We start from the raw sequence: 22077 nt of genomic DNA on the forward strand, positions 1-22077 counted from the left end.
AAATATCAGCACTAATTGAGCATTTTCCCTTCAACTTCGCCATTTCCCTGAGGATTAAGAATTATCATAGGCTGTACTTGCTTCTTTAATTACAGAATTGTTACTTTTGAAATTAGCTATTGGAACATGTCTGTTTACAAAGCCAAAACAGATTCATGAATAAATATACAACAGAAAACCAAAATGTTTTCATTTCTTTACATAATCAAGATACATGTCACAGAAAAATTACATGTCCAAGCTTAGCTCATTCTTTCTATCCACATAAAACAACCTTTAATTATTTGGTCACATATTTCTTTCTTAGGATTCTTGCCTTCTTCAGTGCACAGGATGGATACTGATAACTCAGATATTCTACACTATTTTCTTCTCCCTGCATAATGGAGCTCTGAATTTACAAAAACACAATTACTGTACCTCCTCTGTGATCATTGCTATGATAGTCAACTGCTTCTTAATTATTTATCTGCAACGTATGCAGACTGCTATTACCTCAATTTTATGGGAGAAAGCAAAGAGAGATAAAAAGTCAGATGTAGCCATTATCTCTTGGTAGCCAACCTTCTGAAATACACAGGACCATTTTTCCAAGTATTTACTGTAACACAGTACAGATATCTTATATATCTCCTTAAGTTTTGTGTAATGGTTTAGAAAACATCAATTTCCCATCCTTCACATATTATAAACGTTTCAAGCATTTTTCTTTTCCAGATGATAATAAAACTGAAATATTTTGCACAAAGGAAAACAAGACGTGCAAACTGATCAGCCTCTCTCTCAGAATGGTCTGAATCTCTTTAAATTAAAATTCTTTTAAAGGAATTATAGATGAAAGCATCACAGAAAATTTCTGCCAAACTGTCGGTCTCACTAAGTTATGAGAATGTTTTCAGTTTCTTACAAAAGCAACAGGAAGTCCCACCAGCTTCGCCTAGGAAAGTAAATTCTATATATGTTTTTTATGAAAGTCTAAAATAACAGGCTGTCACAGTCAAAAGGAAATCTATTCCATTTTTTTGCTCTCTCCATCTTTAGGTTTAAATTATAAGGTTATAAGAATCATAGATGATGTTATCAACAACAACATTATTTCCATATGAGGCACCAGTGTGTTTCAGGGTCTGCGATATTTTAATAGTCAAAAAATTCCTTTCAGAAATAGATTCCAGTTAAATATTATATCTAACTTCTAAAGGTCTGCTAACCACACACAAACAAAACAAACACCAAACCCAAAACAATACAGTACAAAACATCTTTACATAAGCATTCTGCAAGGGCAAAAAAGGTAACACTCTTTGTACACCTTCATTCCTTTATGTAAGACTGGAGACCAAGAGATGCATTACTTCCTTAAGAAGAGCCCATCAACTAAAAGCAATCACTGCCAACAGAAATTCCAGTCTTTTCTTGCCAGAGCTCACTCAGAGTAGGATTAAGTCTTCCACATTTTCCGGTACTTGCTTCACTCCACTGGTTGTTTCTACTCTTATCAGCTTCTTCCTTCATTATATCTTACTCTATATTTACTTTTTAGATTTTACATTCTTATTCCACCCCAATCCCTCCTGGGTTACTTTCTCCCCTTTTTAACCATTCTGATTTCCTTCTACATATAGAGATTGTCTTTTGATGCAGTCTGACCCAAATAAAATACTGTTGATTGGGAAACCATCAGCATATACAAACTCTTAAAATTATTCTTTTGACTACCACGTGTCACTAAATGATACAGTGGCAATTTACTTGGGCACAGCATCTATTCAGGCCTAATTGCCAATAAAATGCCAGTCTATTCTCATATGTGGTAAGAGTGAAATATGTAATGTATTCCTAAAAGTCTCTAATACAAAATTAAACAAATAAATCTAAATCTAATTAAAATATGAGATGAGTAGAAACCACTAGCGGCTACAGGCTCGACTCACATTGAAATAATGCATTTAAAGCTTACGAAAAGAGAAATAAATGAAATTAAAAAACAACAAATGTACTGAGTAAAACTTCACAGAGAAATGCATAGATGAGCCATCAGCTTCTGCTAGTTATCTCTGAACATTATCAGCACATCTGCTGTTTAAACAAACAATCTTCTTTGGTTGGTTGGTTGGTTTTTAAAATACTCAAAGCCAGGTTCAGGGGAGTGAGCAAGGGCATCACTCCATCTTCCATATGACCTAACCACAACCAAAAGAATAAGCCAGTCTCAGACCCGGGAAAACACTCACACCAGTTAAGAATATCTTCTTTGAAATCAGTGATTCTAACTCTCCTATACAATAATTATAATCTCTTCCACACCTATAAATTTAACTATACCACCCAACGATGTATCTCTACCAGTCTCAAGACTTTACAGACCTAACAAAATCTGGAAAGGGGAAAGGTGTTTAGCTTGCTGTTCACATCTTCCTCACTGACAATTTCACTTTAGACCCACAGTTTCATGGGAGATAAGGCTGCTCAGGTCCAACATTAAAATGTCACTCAAATGCTGAAAAACTAGGAAATGAAGCCAGTAACTGCTTCTGTTTCTCTCTCCATATAGAAATGGCTATAAAGTGCATTAACTTTTATTATCCTCCTCTTTCTACAGTACCTTAGCTATATCATAATTTTTTCTAAACTGACCCTGCAGGCTTGACTGCAACATATAGAGAGAAGGGAACATTTTATAGCACACAGTGCAAAACACCACATAATGACAAAGTTCTTCCTGCAACCAACAGAGAGAAGAAATGTAAATAAATAAATAAAATTCTGACCTCAGAGAAAAAGGAAATTAAGATAAAATTCACATTTCAGTAACTGAACCATATGTTCCAAAACTATTCAGAGATGCTGATTAATGACAGCATAATTGAAAGTGTTCTTCACACATTTACACTTCTAAAGTAACTTCTAATTCATAAAACTATTTAAGCCTCAGTTACTGAAGGAAAAAAATCAACAAGAGTATATGTAATGGCTGCAGAAATTTATCCTCAGAGTTACAACTTGGTAACACTGCTCTGACATTGGTCCATGATGAACGCTCCTTGGAGTTTTACTTTATGCAGCAAATATAATGAAGCCTCAAGTTAGTTCATATACTAGTACACCTTGTTGTTTTAAAATAAAAAATCCTACACAGTTTTAAAATATTCTGAAACAACCATCAGACATACATTAATCTGAACAAGGTTATATAAGATTTCCAAACAAAAAGTATGTTCCCAAATTTCAAAACAAACTCTATTTTAGTGTCTATTTACTCCTCTAAAGATGCAAATATGAAGAAAATTAATCCCTCATCATCTGAGACAGTTTATTTTTCTTATTTCCAACATCAGTCAGAATTTTTTCTCTCCAACTACAGTCTTAAACTATTAAGACAACTGTCTCAGAACTGTTAAGCTCTAAGGTGTTAAACAAACTGTCTGAAATGCACTAAAACTTACATTCAACAGAAGAAATGTGTTCTTCAAGGTCCTCATACATTAGTTTCTTTGGTTTGGGGATATCACTGAAATCTTGTTTATCTGTTTGTTGATTATGAAGTCTGAAAGAAGACAAAAGAACATAAATAATTTAAATAGAAATGCTAAACTTTTAAGCAAATAGCAATCTGAGATTTAAATATCAAGAATTACTCACATGCTTAGCAACAGACTAAACCAAACCATGAAACCAAAATGCTGTAACTTTCTGACTCAAGTTATTTAAATATGGTTCTCTAACATTTACCAAAAGTTATCTCTCCAATAGCCATCTCCCTGCAGCCTTTCCCCAAGGCCTATATATGACATAAAGGCATTACATTAAAACAAAATACACTCTCAGAAGGCATAAAAAGGAGTAAGGAAAAAAAAAATACGGAGAAATACAATTAATTGTGACACTTAGTCAACCGAATATAAGAAATTTGCCTTTTTAGGCTCTGTGTTACCATCTAATTCCCACTGTGATGTTATCTTAACAGATGTGTTTGAAATGTATTAGGATTAGATGTCTGGCAAAACATATATGCAGGGGTGAAAATCTGGGTGCTGCGAAAAATGGGGTTGGTGCCCTCATTCTAAATCCCCATTTATCTCATCAGAAGGATAATGTGGAAGAACAATATCTCCCACGTGACCCAGCTACTAAACTGTGACCAGAACCAGAATAGCAAAAGGAGTCAGGTCACTAATGAAATTCAGCAGCAGCACTTCATAAAGGAGCTTACTACACACCAGCTGGTGCTCTTCACCATGGCATAAATATGTTTATGCTTACAATTTCTAAAGAATTCAGGTTTTCTGTGGGGCAAAAGTGGAGAACAAACAAAACACACCCCCACAATGAGACATGTTCAATTAAGAAAAAATAAACGTGGGGACACACAAATAAATCTGCATTGTCAAAAGAATAGTAACGTCAGTGGGGAAAAATACCCTGTAAATTAACTTACGAAAGAGTAACTGGAACTTCAAGTTTTTGGAAGTTTACTTCATGTTTTTAGACTTTCGTTCACAGAAATGGTTAAGTGTTAAATAATTCTTAAGGATGCAAGGTTCAAGGACTTGCATGCCACTTTCTTCAATACTGAGTCCTGCAACACTGATAGAAAAGACAGCCAATACACTGCCTCCGATTCAGCGAACTGAAGAGGTCTGTCTCATGAAGATGAGTAAACACATGTTTCCAAAAAGTTTTCAAAATTCATTCATTCCATCATACGAAGTTGTCAACCAAACCCTGGACTGTACCTAATGTCAATATTCCATGAAACAGTACTGGTGTGCCAATCAACACCAAATTATTAAATTGCGTGAGTTATACTTAAAATTACCATTAAAGCTTAAACAAAAGCCAGCAACCACCATCTAAACTATGTTGTTAATGCTTGAAATCACTTTTTTAGCCTAAAACTGGTAACAACCCTCCCAATTGGTTTCTTCAGCCCTAAACAAAAAAGGAATGGTTTAGATAATAATCTGTCTTATAACTCTAGTCTTCCTGTCTGTGTTTATTGGCTTCCTTCATACCACTCATATCTTGAAACATAAATAAACAAGGAGCTCCTGTAGTCACAGAAGCAATTGTTCTTCCCCACTGACAGCGGTCTAACTTGTAATAGCTTACTGGTGTTACAGCATCGTATTTTCTTTTCCTTTCAAAGAAGTTCCCATTGCCACTTCAAATCTACAGGTCATAAACTAATCCCACAATACACATCCATGATGTGGCATTTGCTAATAATGAGAGTAAATAACAGGAAAAGCCCACACATGCATTTCTCAAATATTTTATGTAACAGAAAACAGTCCAAGGCACAAGAAATTAAAAAATACTCAACAAAATAATGTTTTCCCTTTAAGAAAGTCTTGGGAAAGCAGCAAGTTCAAGAAAATTATTGGGACCTCATACCCTTGCTTTGTCACAGGGAATCCAAGAAAGCAACTACAACCCACAGCTGCCTGCCCAGACCCCGGCCTGTTCTCTGCAACACAACTTGCTCATACTGTTCACTCTTCAGGCAGCGTGGACTCATCGTTTTAGAGCATTTTCCCTTATCACCTTAACATGCAGGTTAACATTCAACCTTCACTTTGTAAGGTCTGTCACAGGAATACAGGAAATCTGAGACATACTGTAGAAAATGTGAATGAGCAGGGAAAGAAGAGACAGCCACCTAAAGGAAATAACCTCACAGTCCCTCGAAATCCCAACAGCTTCTTTTCAAGTCCAAGAACATAAAGGCTCTCTCCAAATTCTAACCATGAAAGAGACCCTCTCTACATTAAATGTATATTGACAACTTTGTAACAACAAAATAAGAAAGCCCTACAAATGCCTGCTAGAGCTGCCCCAGGTCAAGCTTTCTTCAGGTATCAAATCGGGAATAATGGCTAGCAGGCCAATTCAAGTGTCTCTGCTTAGGAAAGAAACATTAAAAATTAAACATCCAAGCTTTTTCTGAAGATATGTATTCAGGATTCTCAGTTTTGGAGAGTGGAGGCACCAGCCACCATTAAGAACAGAACAATTTCATACACGGAAATAGGAGATACAGAGAGGAAAGGGAAGTCATTTTTCTGCAGCTTAATTTTGCCAAGTTATTCTTTTACTTAAAAGAGATTTAAAAAAAAAAAAAAAACAACAAAAACCCACAAAGAAAAAAATAGTAAAGTTCTACTACCCATCCCATTCCCACATGCAAAGGGAACCGGAGATTTCTATTCTGAAAAGTTATATAGGCACATGAACAAGTTCTTCAGAGAAAAAAAAAAAAGTTAGCATTACAGCTTGTTAATGAATGAAGTGAGAATGTACAACTGCCTTGATTTAAATTCTCAAACAGGCAGCAGAAACTACCAAGCTTCAATCAGCAAAAGCTCGTCAGTCAGAGCACAGATGTAAAAAATAGAGACACAATAAAAGAGATAGCTTTGCTCAAGGAACTAGTAGCCTTTTTTTTTATTAAGGGTTTTTGTGTGCATCAAATATAAAATCCACAGCTTTTCAACATCAAGGGTATGCAAAAGGCCTGTTCTGATATAGGAAAGGTGAGAGATTATCACGACTTTGGACAGGAATTTGTGATGAGCTTGTAGTTTTACATTTTTCTTGAAAAATAATTTCAAGTTTTTGAAAAATGAAGTTTACTCCTCTAAAGACCCAACTTTGTCTTCTGAAACGAAGTTTGTTCTCAAATCAGTCAGCAAGAGTTCTTGTTAGCCTTATCAAGATCACATTTACATGGATGGCACAGAGGGCTACTAGAGGAATCAAAACTGTCAAATTCCAAAAGAGTTCATGACAGCGAACTGCTAAAAATATGTTCACATTCCCATATGAGGGCAAGATGTCCCATAGGATTGTTGTAAATAAGACATGCCAAGTAACAGTTAATTGGCCCTGCAGTACGTTCACATTCCCATTAGCACCACAGTATAGACATTATTCTTACTCAAAAAAGTATACAGTCTAAATTTTTAAATTATCAATATGGTCCAAAGTTAGATATATCTTGGATATGTGCATGCATTCTTCACATGTTTAAAACATAAGATTTTTTCATAGATATTATACATAGGCACATAAGTCGATGGTTGTTTAACTCAGATTTACTAGTAGGAACCAATTTTACTTTTTTAGGAAACTTTTAAAAAACACATTTTCTGAAATTAGTAGATTAGCAGCATATTTATTAACAGTGAATTATTCAGCTGTCTGAAAGTGGTCTACTGTGAAATACAATGAAACAGAAGGTCTACACTGATACAATAGATTTCAAGTGCTGCAGAACTTGCAGCTCTCTTGAAATATGAGGATCCACACCACACCTTGCTTTCAAAAGTTTGTCAGAACACCAACACGTGAAAAGTAGAAAAGCAAAGAAGGGCAAAAGCAAAGAAAGAAGGGCAAAAGCTTATTGTTAAATCTAGAGCTACATCTACAGAGATACCTACAGGTCTGAAAACCAACAAAGTAAATCAGCCTGACCTGAGCCCAGGAGCATCCGAACTGTGTATGACCTGTATCTGTCAGGTGTGCCTTAGTGGTGACAGCACACACCAAATGAACCACCTTCTATCTTTGAAGGCACACACAGTAACAAAGCAATACTTACGGTGGTTGACGTAGCACAAAGTGCCGAGAAGCACACACAGTTCTAAACATTAATTAGTATCCTTAAACAGCAGAATTTGAGCTAAGTTTCAGTGACGATCAGTTTGCTATATCTGCATTAAATCAACACGTGCTTAGGGTGCCTCACATTCTCACTCTCCAGGCTTTTTGATCCTTTGCCTAGCATTTTTCCACAGCAGTGGATATTTTAGGCTCTGGAGCTAGTGCTGCCATTACCATTTCTCCACAACAGAGGGAATCTTTGGAATAACCTTTCACCCTTGCCCAACTACAACAGCGTAATGACTTTATGGAACACTTTGTAAATCAATTAAGTTTTACCTTGTCATAGGACAAGACTTTTTTTTTTTTAAAAAAAAAAGGTTGCATTCATCTGAAGTTTCCAATGCACTTGAGTTTCAAGTATTTCACTGAGTGTAACTTTGCACTCTAAGGAAGCACAAATTTATCACAGGTGAAAAAGTCAAAGCATACTTGCCAAAAGTGTTTGGGTTTGGGAGGAGGGGGGGGTGTTTGGGTTTTTTATAACTAAGTTCCTCTTGAGGCATGATATTCAAGAATGGAAATCTTTATCCATCTTTAGCAAAGTTCTCACTTATAAAATTAATGTATTACTTGAATTATAAAAGCAGCTATCGCCATGAACAGTTAGGTAAATGTTTCTTTAAAAAGCAGGTTAAAAAAGTTGCTTTGTAAACAATGTTACCTGATTTTCTGGCCATGACTGGATGGTGAGGAAGAAACTGACTCAGAAGATGAAAGTAGATAAGGCTTTGAAATAGGAGAAAGCACCTGGTCAACACTCTGCTGTGAAGAGGCAAGGTATGAGCCACTGATGTCTGTAGAATAAAAATCCCACAATTTGTATTAGTCGGTTATTTGTCCTACCATTTCTCAGACTTGTTTTTACAACACATGCATAATTGGACTGTGCAGGCACCACCACTACAGGGCAACATCCAGATCTTAACGTGTACTTTCTTGTACTAGTTATTTATTTATTTATTTACCTCTCCTGTATGGGAATTCTCCTCTACAAGCCTTGACCATCATAAACTTACTCCTCACAAAGCCTGTGATTATCATCACCCCATAATATGTCCATGTTTCCCACAAACTGTAGCCCCTCTGCCAAACACCAAACAATTTCTCCCATGATGGACATTAGAGGAAGCAGTTACAGACCTGGATTTCAAGCTAGGGATGTGCTTACTAGCCAGGAAAAGATAATGCTTGAGGTCTCCCAGAGGCCATTCTTCCTAGGAAATTTAACCTGGAGGTTTCATTTTCTACAGATTTGTGAAAATGGGTGATGAAGCAAAGAAGATCTTTGAAGATTTTATCCTCTTATCAACTGCTGTAAAGCTATTGGGGGAGGAAACAGTGTGACTAGAGAAGTCTTGAGTTTCCTAAGAAACCAAGGCAAAAAACAAAACCTCTGCATTAAAAAGCCTTTTAATCAATCTTGCCAAGTCCAGCACTTTGGTTAAATTTGGCTTTGCAATCTTAATTTTCCTTTCCTGTGCAGCTGCACAGGTCTTTCATTACTAGACTAGGGATTGTTATTTTTTCTACAAGATATGGTATACACTCAGTAAGCAGGTACTGTTGTTTTTCTTCTCTTTATTGACCAAGTAACTTTTACTGTAGTCAGTGCTAATTGGGCTCAAGAGACAGATGAAAAGCCATTATTAACGCTCCCATACCTGAAGTTCTTTCAGGTGGTTGTATAGACAGGCACTCTGTTCATGGTGCACATCACAGTGCAGAAGTCAGGATGCTTCAGACTAGGGGCTGCCCATAGATTTTTATCTCCAGACACCCCTATGCCCATGCAGCACAGATGAACACCCTCTAAGGAAGCTGAGCACTAACAGAACAGGACCCAGCAGTTACATCATACTCATGTGTCAGCAGTACCTGTTCATGGTGGGAACCCTCAGCCCACCCACATCCAATCTTTTATAAAATAACTTGTCAAATTTTCAGATGCAAAACAAATGGACAAGAACAGCACGTAGTACTTACTGCATGTACCTCCTCGACGTAACACACACTGCATGTCAGGACACAGATGGCACACCAGCCATCTCATATAGCAATTTACTACAACCTACTACTACTTAGTAAGCTGTCTGCAAGACTCACAGCCCTTGCTCTTTCTCATTAGAAGGTACGAAGTTTGGTCAAGTAATGATGAAGGTGAAAAGTACTGATGAAGTAATAAGAAGCATGAGTCAGATGGCAATCCAAATTTTTTTCTCAGTAACTATTTCTTGATCCATGTTATTGCCCAGAGATTGGAGACAGTAAGCAGGGGAAAACAGAAAAGGATCCTGTCCTACTTTTAGTTGCTCTTAAAGAAACAGGCTTACTCCTTCCCAGTAGAAAGTCAAAGCCTGAAAGACGTCCAACATGCATGGGGTTGGGAAGGAAAACAGTCAAATACATGAGCTACTTTAAAGGAAGAGAGAAAACCTCATACCCTTCCACTGGTAGATTATGCAGTAAAACTGCTGCTAGATCTGTCAACTGCAAGTATTTTACAGGAGGACACGCTTCCTCCTTTCATCCTTCAAAGACAGGTGCTGACAACTGAGCTGCAGTTGTCACTGAGGTATACCTTACTTAAAGGAAAAACAAATCTCAGACTCACGTGCATGATCACTTTTACCTCTTAAAATTTATTCTGAGCTGTTCTGAGCACTGAAAACCTCCATGGAAGCTTCCAGAATGACTTATGGTTTTCTAGCAAAATCACACCTGGTGCTTCAGCCATCTCTAGCACAAATGATAACGTATATACCAGTATAAAAGCACTCCTCCTCAGAAGACTCTTGAAACAGAGGTGACATAGCAGTGGGGAAGCAATCTAACTGGAAGCAGATGAATCACTCCACAGCACATTAGGACGGAAGCTACTGTGCTTACTGGGGCAAGTACTTCATCAATTCACCTTGAGACTATCATCTAGCTGCAACCCAGTTTCCTACACTACATACCACTCAATATCTGTAACACTTAAGTCAGGTAATGCCCTCCTTTGTTATTCAACTCTTATCCCTCTCCAGAACAAGTCAGTCTTGTGCATTAAGCAAAGAACAGATCCAGTGGAAAAAAGACATCAGCCATCATGTAACTAGCCTCTGACAGGTACAAAGGCAGGAAGGATTGTCAAGGTTATGCACACAACTTTAAATTTTACATTTCCTGATTCTACAACAAAATCCTACTTTTATGAAAGATTGTGTGTGTAGTATTAAACAAACAGTCTGCAAGTACTTTATACAGAAACTGATAGAGAAAACCTAAAATGTAAAAGACTGCTTTGGAAGTTCAAGTTTTCAAATATGTTTTCAGTAACAGAGCATGATATTCTACAAGCCATAACAGATCAGGCTGTAACCTGTTTCTAACAGTGCCCACTACTAAACAAAACTAAACTAAAATTCAAAAAGGAGAATACTTATATCCTACTTCTGTCAACACCCACCCCGACCTTTCCTCTCAACACTTTTTTGGGTCCTCCTGACAGGGAAGTTTTATTCCTGCATCTATACTTGTTGCCACAGAAGCAATAAATTCCACAACTTACTCCTGGTATGAAAAAGTACCTCCTCCTTCCTTTCAATTTTACAGGATTCTGGGGTCTGCGAAGCAGAGATTAATCAATCCCTTTTCACCTTTTCCACATCACTCATTGCTTTCCAGATTTCCCACAGCCCACCTCAGCCAACTCTTCTCCAAACGAAGCTGCCCTTCTTGTATTTAACCCTCCTTCAATGCAGAAGCTGATCATTATCTTTTTTTGTTACTATCTCTTTTTTTTCATCCTATTAAATCCACTTTGAGCTAGGGTGACAAGAATGGCATGACTCAAGAAGCAGAGGTACTGCAGATTTGAAACAACATGTTTTTTAAATTTTAAATTCTCTTCTACTTTGCTTGCTTTTCTCACTACTGCCCCTTTAAAAAAAACAACTAAGTAATTATTAGACACTGTGAAATTAATAGGAAATTACAATTTTCCAATAATGACCAAACACTAATCCCCTCCCCCTCACAATTGCTCAGGAATATTTGATAAAGATGTCACAGCAAAAGAACAAACAAAAGCAAATCTGGAGCTTTCAGATTGGAAAACTCAATTTAAGAGAAGCAAGACAAAGCAGTCTTCCACTGCACACGTTAACCACAATAGCTAAAGAAAGGATAGGAATACAGAGGGAAGGTTATTAAAACTAGGAAATTACAATTAATGCTGCAAAGTAGTTATACTTAACAGCAACTTTTGAATGAAACTCTGCATATCATAAGGTTACACCTGTAGTGAGTTATATGGTGTAGTCTTCTCTTTAAAGCAACCTGAACCAAGTGCGGTATGTTTAGCGTCCCTCAATGTATTTCTCCAGTACTTGTTTCCATGAAGAAGCAATACTCCAACCAGATAGCACATTTTGTCTTTGACTTCTCCTGCTTCTTAGCAATTAACAAATGAGTGAAAGACGATCACTGCTAAATCTTTCTCTTCCCATAGTGCAAGAGGAACAGTAAGTAAAACCCCAATACCACACCACATTAACAATTGTCACTTACCATCTGAAATTTTCTTGTTACCGAGATCTTCCAATTTGGAAACAGGAGTAGAAGAAAGGCGTCTTGAAGAAGACACTCCTCTGTGTGGTGGTGTTAAGGGATTTTTAAAGACATCAACCTGCCCAGTTCTTTTGATGTATTTTTCACCTCTTGGACTGCTCAGCGGGGAATGCTGGGAGCTGGGATTATCCTCTGGAAGTTCATGCTGGGTAGTCAAGGGAGGTCTACTAATAGGACACTGTACAAGTAAAGGAGACTGCATCTTTCTTGGCGTTCTGCTTGCAACCGCATCCTGCATGACTCTGTGTTGGTAGTTCCTGTAGGCTTCTTCCAAATACTCTGCCTCTTTTTCTAGTTCTTTTATCCTAGCCCGGGTTTGTGCCATACACTCCAGGTCAGAATCTGGAGAAGCACTGCATGGCTGTAACTGCTGATGATAGCCAACTCTTGGCACAGCATTTACCTTCATCACATCAGTCATAACCTGATTCTTCAGGAACGTGCTATCCACATAAATATCATGAGGTACAATTCTGTCAACAGTGAAGTCAAGGACAGAGCGATCGACAAGTGAAGGCTTGGGATTCCGATACACTTCATTTTCCAGAGCTAAATGATAACAAGAGAAAGTCACTGACAGTAAAGAGTGAGAGGGAGACCCATAATGAAACAGAAACAGCAAAACACAGCATTTAAATTCCAATTTGATCAAAATTATTTTAACATGGAATTGGCTTAAATTTTGAGAATTTAAATAGGTTGATTTAAATGTATTTTTAATGTAGCTGCACAGCTGCAAATTATCACCTATACTATTTTTTTAATATATAATCCTTCCACGTAAAACTACCTGAAGTATGCTCTCTACAATGTTATTTCTTAAATTATGTTTAAATTAATAAATAGAAATGAAAACATCAACACTTTGGACACATTATATCCAACCATGCTGTTAAAGGGTGAGGGACACAGGGCAGGCCACAAGTCTTAACAGTCTCCTATTTAGATCAGAAATTTGGAGAAAAACAACATAGCACACACATAATGTTGGGTTTTTTTAAAAAAGTATTTCTCCAAAATTGTCAGGTAAATTGAATGTTTCAGGGCTGTCTGCTTCCTGGCTTGCACTTGCATGCTTCAGCAAGCCCAAAAGACGAATCTATAGGGCTGTATCTTTCTCAGCAAAATAACAACCTTGCTTTTATGCTACATAAATAGTTCTTCAATGACATCCTTAACTCTGATGCAAAATAAGAGTCCCTGCAGTACTTTCAGTCATTCAATTAAAATATATATTTGCTATTTTGACACTAACAAATTTCCAATTCCAAATGGTACCGATACTTGTACCATATATGAAAATGTACATATTGGTCTAGTGAATAATATAAGATATTGCATATTCTGAACTATGGTGCAACACATGCTGTATGTAAAGTATAATCATTGCAGAATTCAATTCCATATTTTTAGATTAAATATACATCCCCAAACTTCTATTTATCATACTTGATATTAGCAATTTGACAGACAGGCATCTTTAGAACTACATTTCTTCATCAGCCTGAATTGCTGTATGCAGATGCCTCTCTCTTTCTAATGTCTGTATGAGATGCATAAGTTATTAGCCTTGACAGTTTAAAGGTTAGATTTAAATTTGTGAGGTATGCAATAAATTTCAAATTGATTATTCTTATTATGAACATTCAAGAGTCAAAATGCATTAAAACACAACTTGTGCCCTGCAAAACAGTGATTATGTTATCACCAAACATTAATGTCTTCATACTGAAGAAAGAGACAATAAAAACCATGCAAGTGTTCAGGGAGGAATGTTTTCCCTTTCTCCTATACGCTTGTTTTCTGAAAGGAATAGAAGTTGTAATGAGTCTGCTTTTTAAATTGGACTTTTAAATAGATTTTGATTTTAAACTTGAAATCTACTCACTGGTGGTATATTAGTTCTATGCAACTGCAGCTTTTTAAGTTTCTGGAAATTCTTACACTGGCTAGGTAAAAGGACGGTTCTGGTGTAAGATACAAACCTGCCTGTGTTTGTTTCACCTGCAATTTCAGTTCTTCAACCTGCACATTTAATTTCCTGACAGTAGCTTCGGAGTCCAACAGTTGGGTTTTTAACTGGGCACAACGCTCAACCTATAGGAGATCGAGAGAAAAACAAAAACCAGCATAATTCTAACAAAAAGAGTAATGTCAACTGGCTGAATACTTGTTTCTAAATGTTCTTCAGGTCTGGTCAAACCATATATACATAGTGTCCTACTGAAAGTCAGTGCTGACAACTACTTGAAGATGTACAGAATCATCTAGGTTGGAAAAGATCTTGAAGATCATCCAGTCCAACCATTAACCTAACATTGACAGTTCTCAACTACACCATATCCCTCAGCGCTATGTCGACCCAACTCTAAAACACTTCCAGGGATGGGGACTCCACCACCTCCCTGGGCAGCCCATTCCAACACCTAACAACCCGTTCTGTAAAGAAATGCTTCCTAATACCTAGTCTAAACCTTCCCTGGTGCAACTTGAGGCCATCACCTCTTGGGTTGGGGTTTTTTTTGGTCGTTTTTGGTGGTGTTTTGTTTTCTTTAGAGTTGTTTACATAAAAATAAGTGGAGTACAAACAATCCCTGTAACTACAAACTAAACGGCCTGCACAGGTACATAGATAAATGTGAGTAAGATGACAGGAAAAAGAAAGCACTCAAATTATTTTGAAAAAATAATTTACCTCACTTTGTAGCTGCTTTTCCAAAATCTGCCTATGACTTTCAAATTCATCCAGCGCCAGCTTCCTAGAATGTTCCATTCTCCTCAGCTCCACTTGGCAGGCCAGGTACTCCGCCGAGGGCTGGGACAACTCTGCCCAGAAAGAGAAATACTAGACACTCAGCCGTAGAATAATAAGCGTGCACTTTTCTACATGATACCCCTTCAAAATGTAAAGCTGATTTGTTTTTCGGAACATAACAAGGCTTTGTTGAATAAAGGACTTAGGAATTTTTTTTTTCTTCTTTTTACAAAGGACTGACATTTTCTTGGTGTAGTCATTTAAGAACTAGATCCAGACTGTCCTATTCTGGAAGAAAAATACATACCTTTACTTTATGTAACTGGGTATACATCTCTACCATAATCTCAAATGCACATTAAAACTACTTGGCATTTTATAACTGTAGCCAGGCAAGCACTTAAACATAATAATGCAATGTTCTTTTACCATGATTAACCATACTAATACTATGGTTAGAAATATTGCATGGCTTTTTTCAAAGGGTGAAAGGGGTATTCTTAATATTATTATAGCTACCACTTAATTCAGGATTTCTACTATAGAGACATATTAAAGAAAATAAACTTTTAATATCAAGGACTGTTTCATTTTACACAAACATTAGTTGGGGTTTAATGCAAACTACTAGTATACATAATACAAAGAATGTATTGTAAGGAAAATTTATTTCTAAACAAATACTTGTAGGGAAACATAAACAAGGAAATTACTAAATCATTCACTTACTGTCTCGAAGATGCTGGTTCTCACTGCGAGTCTCATCCAGCTGTTGCCTAAGTAGTTTATTCTGTACTTGGAGCTCCAATTTCTCCTCCTTTAGCAAAGGATAGTCTGATACTTCTTTCAGTTTTTCTGTCAACAACTGGTTCTGTTTATTTACCAACAGAACCTGGGCCTTCACTGACTCCAAATCCAGCTGCAGATAAAGAACAGTTTAGAAGCTTATGAACTGCTGTACTACTTAACCATTATTTTTATTTCACATTTTCTTTTTTTTTAAATGTACCTCAAATGTGTTAATTATAATACAGCAGCTTTAAATTCATGTTTACAATTACCTCAAGCTCTTTCGTGCGTGATACAGCTTGCTTGAGTTCCTCCTTTTTTGAATTAACAGCACTGGCTTCTTCATGCAAAAGCATAGCTTTCTCTGCAGGGAGGATTACAAATGCTGAATTAAAATTAGTAGAGTATTACAGTAAAAAACTGTATCAGCAAAAACCAGTTTAAGCTGCTAAGCCCCACATTCAATTTAATTCAAGACATAAAAATGACTGAATGTCACACACACTCCTTCAAAATTAAGTAAATCACACTGTGTGTATATATACATATGCATACTCCTTTAGAATTAAGTAAATCAAATTCGTATGCACATCATATATTTCACACGTCCCTAACTTAAAAGCCTAAACACGTTATCTGTCCCAGCTCTCCTTCCTCAAGCTCCAATTAAACATCTTGTGCACAATAAATGTAGAAACTGGCAACCATTCAAGGGTATGGTACCAGACTGTACCAGAGTTCAATTAGAGAATGAATGAGCTAGTAGGACTTCAGGAGATGGCAAACTGAAAAAGCAAAATGCTTTGCAGCCTCTGTGTGAAGCAGCAGCTCATGGTTCCTGCTGCATTCTGAACAGCAAGGAGTTGCAGACCTGTCACTGGATCCTGCTACATGTTTTCAAAAATCTATTTTGATGGCTTTTCTGTCGCTTACATCACTGTTACTGAACACCATGACTGTTTAGTAACAACAGTGTTTTCATACCTGTTAGTTAAAGCTCTAAACAGCTACTTTATTAATCTCAGAGAGATGGTTACCTTTATTTTTTTTCTCATCTTCAGTAACTTTATTGGTTCTGGCTATGTATTCTTCTTTTAATTCAAGCTGGTACCTAGAAGTAAAAAGAATTATGTATTCCGAAGTATGCATGTGTGCACATGCACGTGCATTTGTTTAATTTCCAGTCTTGCCCAGACTAAACTATAATCACACAATCATTTACTGACAAAATTAATTATTGCAGAGCCACTGAAACAGTTGGAAGGGCCCTGCCAATCACTGTGGCTCTTCTTAGCCAAGTCTTGGAAAGCTCAAAGGATGTATATTCCACCACCTCCCTGGAAGACCTCTGCCAATGTTGCACCACCCTCCCAGTAAAAATTTTTTCCCCATGTCCAAGCTGAATCTCCCAAGACACAATTTACAGCCCCTGCCACATGAACTCAGAGGTCACATCTGATAGTCCCATAACTATCTTGACAGACCTTTACTAGGCCCTCTCCAGTTTCTTCATGGCTTTCTTGAATTGGGGAGCCTAAACCTGAGCATGGTGTTCCTAGCACAGCTTTGCCACTACGTGAAGGGGATAACAACTTCCCTCAGTTTGTTGGCCAGGCTGCTATTGTCACCCATCATGCTGTTTGCCTTATTTGCTGGAGCCTGCTGCTGGCTCATAGTCAATCTGGCATTCACTGTAACTCCCAGGTCCTCTTCAGAAATGCAGCTCCTCGGTCAATTCCATTTCCCCATTTATACTACTTCACAGGGACATTCTGCCCCCAGCGCAGAACTTTGCAGTTCTCCTTGTTAAAATTCCTAAGATTTGTGTTGGCACAATCCTCAAGCTTATCAAAGTCTGTCTGAACTGAAACTCTGCCATTAGTTGTGGAAGCCATTCCCCTTAATTAAGCCTCATGTTCAAAGTTGTTGAGGACGCCCTGTGTCAACATCCAGATCATGGATGAAGGTGTTGGACGGTACAGGTCCCAGAACTGGCCCCAAGGGTTCTCTGCTTATCATCGGCCACCAGCTAGACACTGAGCACTGCCAGGTGCACCACTATTCACAGCCTAGCAGTCATCCAACTCTACCATTCAATTTTACTGGAATTTACAGGAGGTAAGAAAGCTCAGCATTTTGCATGACTGGGACATAGATTATAAATGTTTTCAGATATGGCTTTTTCTGAACCTGACAGAACATTTTGTCTTACTAGCAAAGAGCTAAGCAATAACATAAGAATTCAAGCTGAAACAAAAACAAGTGCACATTTTCAAAGTCCTTGCTTTGTTACACTTTTCAAAAGAAATCCTATAGAATGTATTGTTCTCATAGAAATGTTTTCATAGAAAGTAGCATGTGTCCTATTAGAGAAAAAAGAAAATTTTACTTTAAGAGTTCCGTCTTAAGCTTTTGGTCATATGTCTCCTCTATGTTCTTCACAGCAACCTCCCGACGTCGAAGTGCATCATCAATAGCTTTATTTTTCTCTTCCTGAAGTTTCTGAGTGCTGAAATATCCATAATTATACAGACAATGACCAGTTACAAGGCCAAAACTTTAGTTTTTTGGGTTTTTTAAAAAAATAACATTTAGAGACATCAAAGGGTAATGTGCTTGCTTGGAGGACTAGCAATTTAAAATTATAATCAGAATCTGTCATTGTAATTCATTAAGAACAAAAAGATGTGACACAAACTAAATTGCCCTACTTAAAATCCAGTACCAATCAATTATGCAGCTATCCCGGGATAACCCTAGCTCAGTTTCCCACACCAGAAAGCCTTCAGAGGAGGTAGTGCTGAGCGTGCTACTCTATCAGCACCCTCTGCTGGCTTGTTAAAAAAAAGGCAAGTTTTTGTGAGTGGGATACTCATGTTGCTGTAAAAAACAGATGACAAAGTAATGACATTAAGTAGCATGGAAAACCTGGCCAAAAATGTTTTGTTTTTTTTTTTTTTATTTAACGAAAGAAAACTGATCTTACTAAGGACAAATAAAAAAAACCCCAAGTCTAAAGCAGCAAAATATGTACATGCCTCATGAGTGTTAGGATTAAATAATATGTTGTTTGGGGTTTTAAGTTGTTGAGTTTTTTTTTAATTTAAGTACTTCAAAGCAAACATCTGGCTCCTTGCCTCCAAAGTGATGCTGCACTGTTTTAGTTGGATGAGGAGGAATAGAAAAAAAACCCAAAATGACATTTGGTATGAGGTATTCCTGCTAATAGAGACAGTATACAATACTGCTCAAAATGCAAAACACAACTTCTGGGATATATAATCTATTTCAGTGTCATAGAAGCAGCAACATCTTGAAGCATGCTTTCCAGAAAAAGGACAATAACATCATATTGTATATGCCCCTCAGCAACTTACACTTCAAATGCCTCAATTCTTTGCTTCAGTTCCGCCTCTCTGGTCCTTATGACTTCAATATCTTTCAGTAGACTTTGTCTCTGAGCGTATACTTCCTTTGCTTCTATCTGAATCATAAAATATTACCTCTAGTTTTACTTCACACTTTATACAGGTATTTACTGTTTAACATGTTCAAACTTTCAAGGATCTTCTTCAGGAATTGGTCTTACTCCAATAAATATGATTTATATAATCATAATTTGAAATAACATCTAGAATTGATTGTAATTTTTTTTTTTAAATTCCCTTTCTTCTTTTACTCTGAGTAAAAATGCTTTAGATGGAGTCACGACTGGCTACCTGTAAACACTTTTCTTTTAAGAAATAGCACTGACTAAAACTTATGTAAAAGGAAAAAATGTTTTAAAAAAATTACAGAACAAACATATTTAAACATCTGAATGTTTTTAATAAACAATAGTTTTGTAGGTTCTTCATAAAAACAAAATTGGAAAAACAAATGCCAAAAACCCCTGATAAAACATGATAAAACTGAAACTGAATCAACCAGCAGTCTTTCAGTTTTTTCAGTTCAACTTACAGAACTCAAATTGTAAAAGGGATTCTCCAAGTGATGAACATGCTAATACCAAAAGTCACGTATCTTCTTATTAATAAAAAATAGCTTTTTTTCTTGTCCTTAAGCACATAAAGCATTATTTCTCTCCAAAGAAATAGTAATTGCCTAAGAAGAAGAAAATAATGATTTTGCCACATGGGTGCTCATATCAAATTTGTAAGTCATGTGCACTTGACAGTACTGAAAGACTTAGCTGCTGTACCTAGTGCAAAACATGGAGCAGTTTGTCAAGCCGTATTTCCTGGGCATAAAGTTATCTTCGTAAAAGGTTAAAGGACCTTCTACCTTTAATGTAAATATATTTCAAGTCAGTAGAGCTCCTGTTCTCTGTTAACAGAGTCCCCAGGTAAATGAAGCATATACATTTCAGTGAGTGCAGAAGCTGACAAGAGCAACCAAATATTCATACACAGTACTTGATAGGTATGTTGGTTTAGTTATCTGTCTTTTTTTTTAATTACTGAATTAATTTCATATCCAAAGAAGAAAAGATTGATAGCATAAAATAGATTATTTTTTTGTAAGCTCCTAAGGACATATCCATGAAAGAAATTCATAGCATAGTGATAAAATGTTTCATTTTCAGATTGGAAGGGAGGTCAGTAGTAGAGACCAGTACATAATAATCTATATAAGAGACCTGCATCATCACTTTGTTAACCAATACCATGTGCTCTCAGGGGGAAAAAGAACCAAAACCCCACCATACCAGAGCAAAAATGTGGTTAGCATTTGTGGATGGCTATTATTTAGATAGGAGGGTCTACTGCAGACAGCAGGAGAATGGCTACACAAACAGGCAAGCAAACTACTCTTCCAAAAACTGAAAAGTAATAGAGTTGGGAGAAGCAATTTAGAACTATATACAAATTATTGTGTGGTGCAGTAACAGTTACTACTCTGGCAAAGCATTAACCAAGAGTTAACAGCCCAAAGGAGTAACTCATCAACAAAAAAGTGTTCAAAGAAAAGAAACAAGATGCTAGTTTACAGTAAAGACAGTGGCTATTAATAATATTCAACATATAATGACATAAAGAAAGGGCATATCCATACCATACAGACTATATATTCCATTTAGAGTCCTTCTTAGCAATAGAAAGAATTTATAGTATAACTGAAAGCTGTGGTGAACTTTCTGTTAAAAAAATCGCAGTGATCTGAATTCAGAAGTCATTAAAACAGATTTAAAAGTATTTATTACATTTAAATCCTTCAATCCTAGCTTGCAAAACTATTCCTTTTCCAGCCAGCTCTACTTAGATACTTACCCATACTTATTCTTGCAGCTACTAAATGCGTTCCCCTATTTATGAGAACAAAAGAAGATTCCAAGTTTTCACTAATAAGCCAAGTAAGATCTGAAGGCGTATCTCCCAAAGATAAATGAACAGTTTAATCAACTCACCAAATCATTTTGTACTAGGTTAAGAAAAAAATATTTGGAACTTTACCTCTTGTTGCTTCTGAAGCCTCTCAATAGCATTCTTTTCACGAGAAATCAAGGCTTCAGACTTTGCTTGATGTGTCCTCTCTAACTCATGACGCAGCTCAGAGATTTCTTTCTGGGTCTGCACTTTCTCTTCCATTTTAATCTTTGCTATTTCAACTTCTTTAAACTGTTCTAGCTTACATAAAGGAGAAAGAGTGGGTTAAGTATCAAATCCACAGACAATCCCTTCTCAGACAATTCTAAGTTTCACTTAGAAATTCTTGTTAGGAGAGGTATGATAATTCAATGAAAATAAATTACTGTGATAAAAGTATCTTAGCAGCACATACTATCTGCATGTCTCACATAGTTTTCATGCATTTATCTGGCATCCCAAAGCAGAACTTGTACAAAACTAATAGCTTTAGACAAGAGCAAAACAGAGGCCTATGAAGAAAAACTGCAGGAGCGATACTCTGCTTGCAATTAAGGAATAGCCACACTCTTTAACTCGTCCTCTGACACTGTTGCTATTCTTGCCCCTTTTTCCTAGAATCACTTTTGACTAGTGTTGCAAGAAATGGCAGAATGCTCAGGAACAACAGAAATTCATCTGGACACAAAAGAAGTGCCTAACATGTAAAAAAATGCAGATTATGTAACTCCACATAAAGAGGGTTACAGAAACAGAAGTCCTGATTCACAGACTTAGCACAACTGAAAAAAAAGTAAATGCATACAAGCAAGAAAGTACACATCTTGAAACTGCACAGAAGAATCATAGGGAACGTGCCTCCATACAATGTGTGAAGTGCAATTTATG

The 22077-nt window shown here is 36.8% G+C and overlaps 1 protein-coding gene across 6 annotated transcripts in view; it reads right to left on the minus strand.

Annotated features, from left to right (window-relative positions):
* The window catches only part of OFD1 (OFD1 centriole and centriolar satellite protein), a 33931-nt gene that overhangs the window by 4410 nt on the left and 7444 nt on the right, over nt 1-22077 (minus strand). For all 6 annotated transcript variants that reach the window (XM_074814779.1, XM_074814778.1, XM_074814781.1 and 3 more), the window contains 11 exons: nt 21277-21450; nt 19201-19307; nt 18213-18332; nt 16861-16934; nt 16096-16187; nt 15764-15953; nt 14975-15105; nt 14265-14376; nt 12220-12828; nt 8330-8462; nt 3447-3547 (listed from right to left, as the gene is read on the minus strand). In XM_074814779.1, the coding sequence (XP_074670880.1) occupies nt 3447-3547; nt 8330-8462; nt 12220-12828; nt 14265-14376; nt 14975-15105; nt 15764-15953; nt 16096-16187; nt 16861-16934; nt 18213-18332; nt 19201-19307; nt 21277-21450 (1843 nt within the window). The remainder of the gene's footprint in view (nt 1-3446; nt 3548-8329; nt 8463-12219; nt 12829-14264; nt 14377-14974; nt 15106-15763; nt 15954-16095; nt 16188-16860; nt 16935-18212; nt 18333-19200; nt 19308-21276; nt 21451-22077) is intronic.

Source organism: Strix aluco, chromosome 2, assembly GCF_031877795.1.
Source record: "Strix aluco isolate bStrAlu1 chromosome 2, bStrAlu1.hap1, whole genome shotgun sequence".
Classification (NCBI taxonomy): domain Eukaryota; kingdom Metazoa; phylum Chordata; class Aves; order Strigiformes; family Strigidae; genus Strix; species Strix aluco.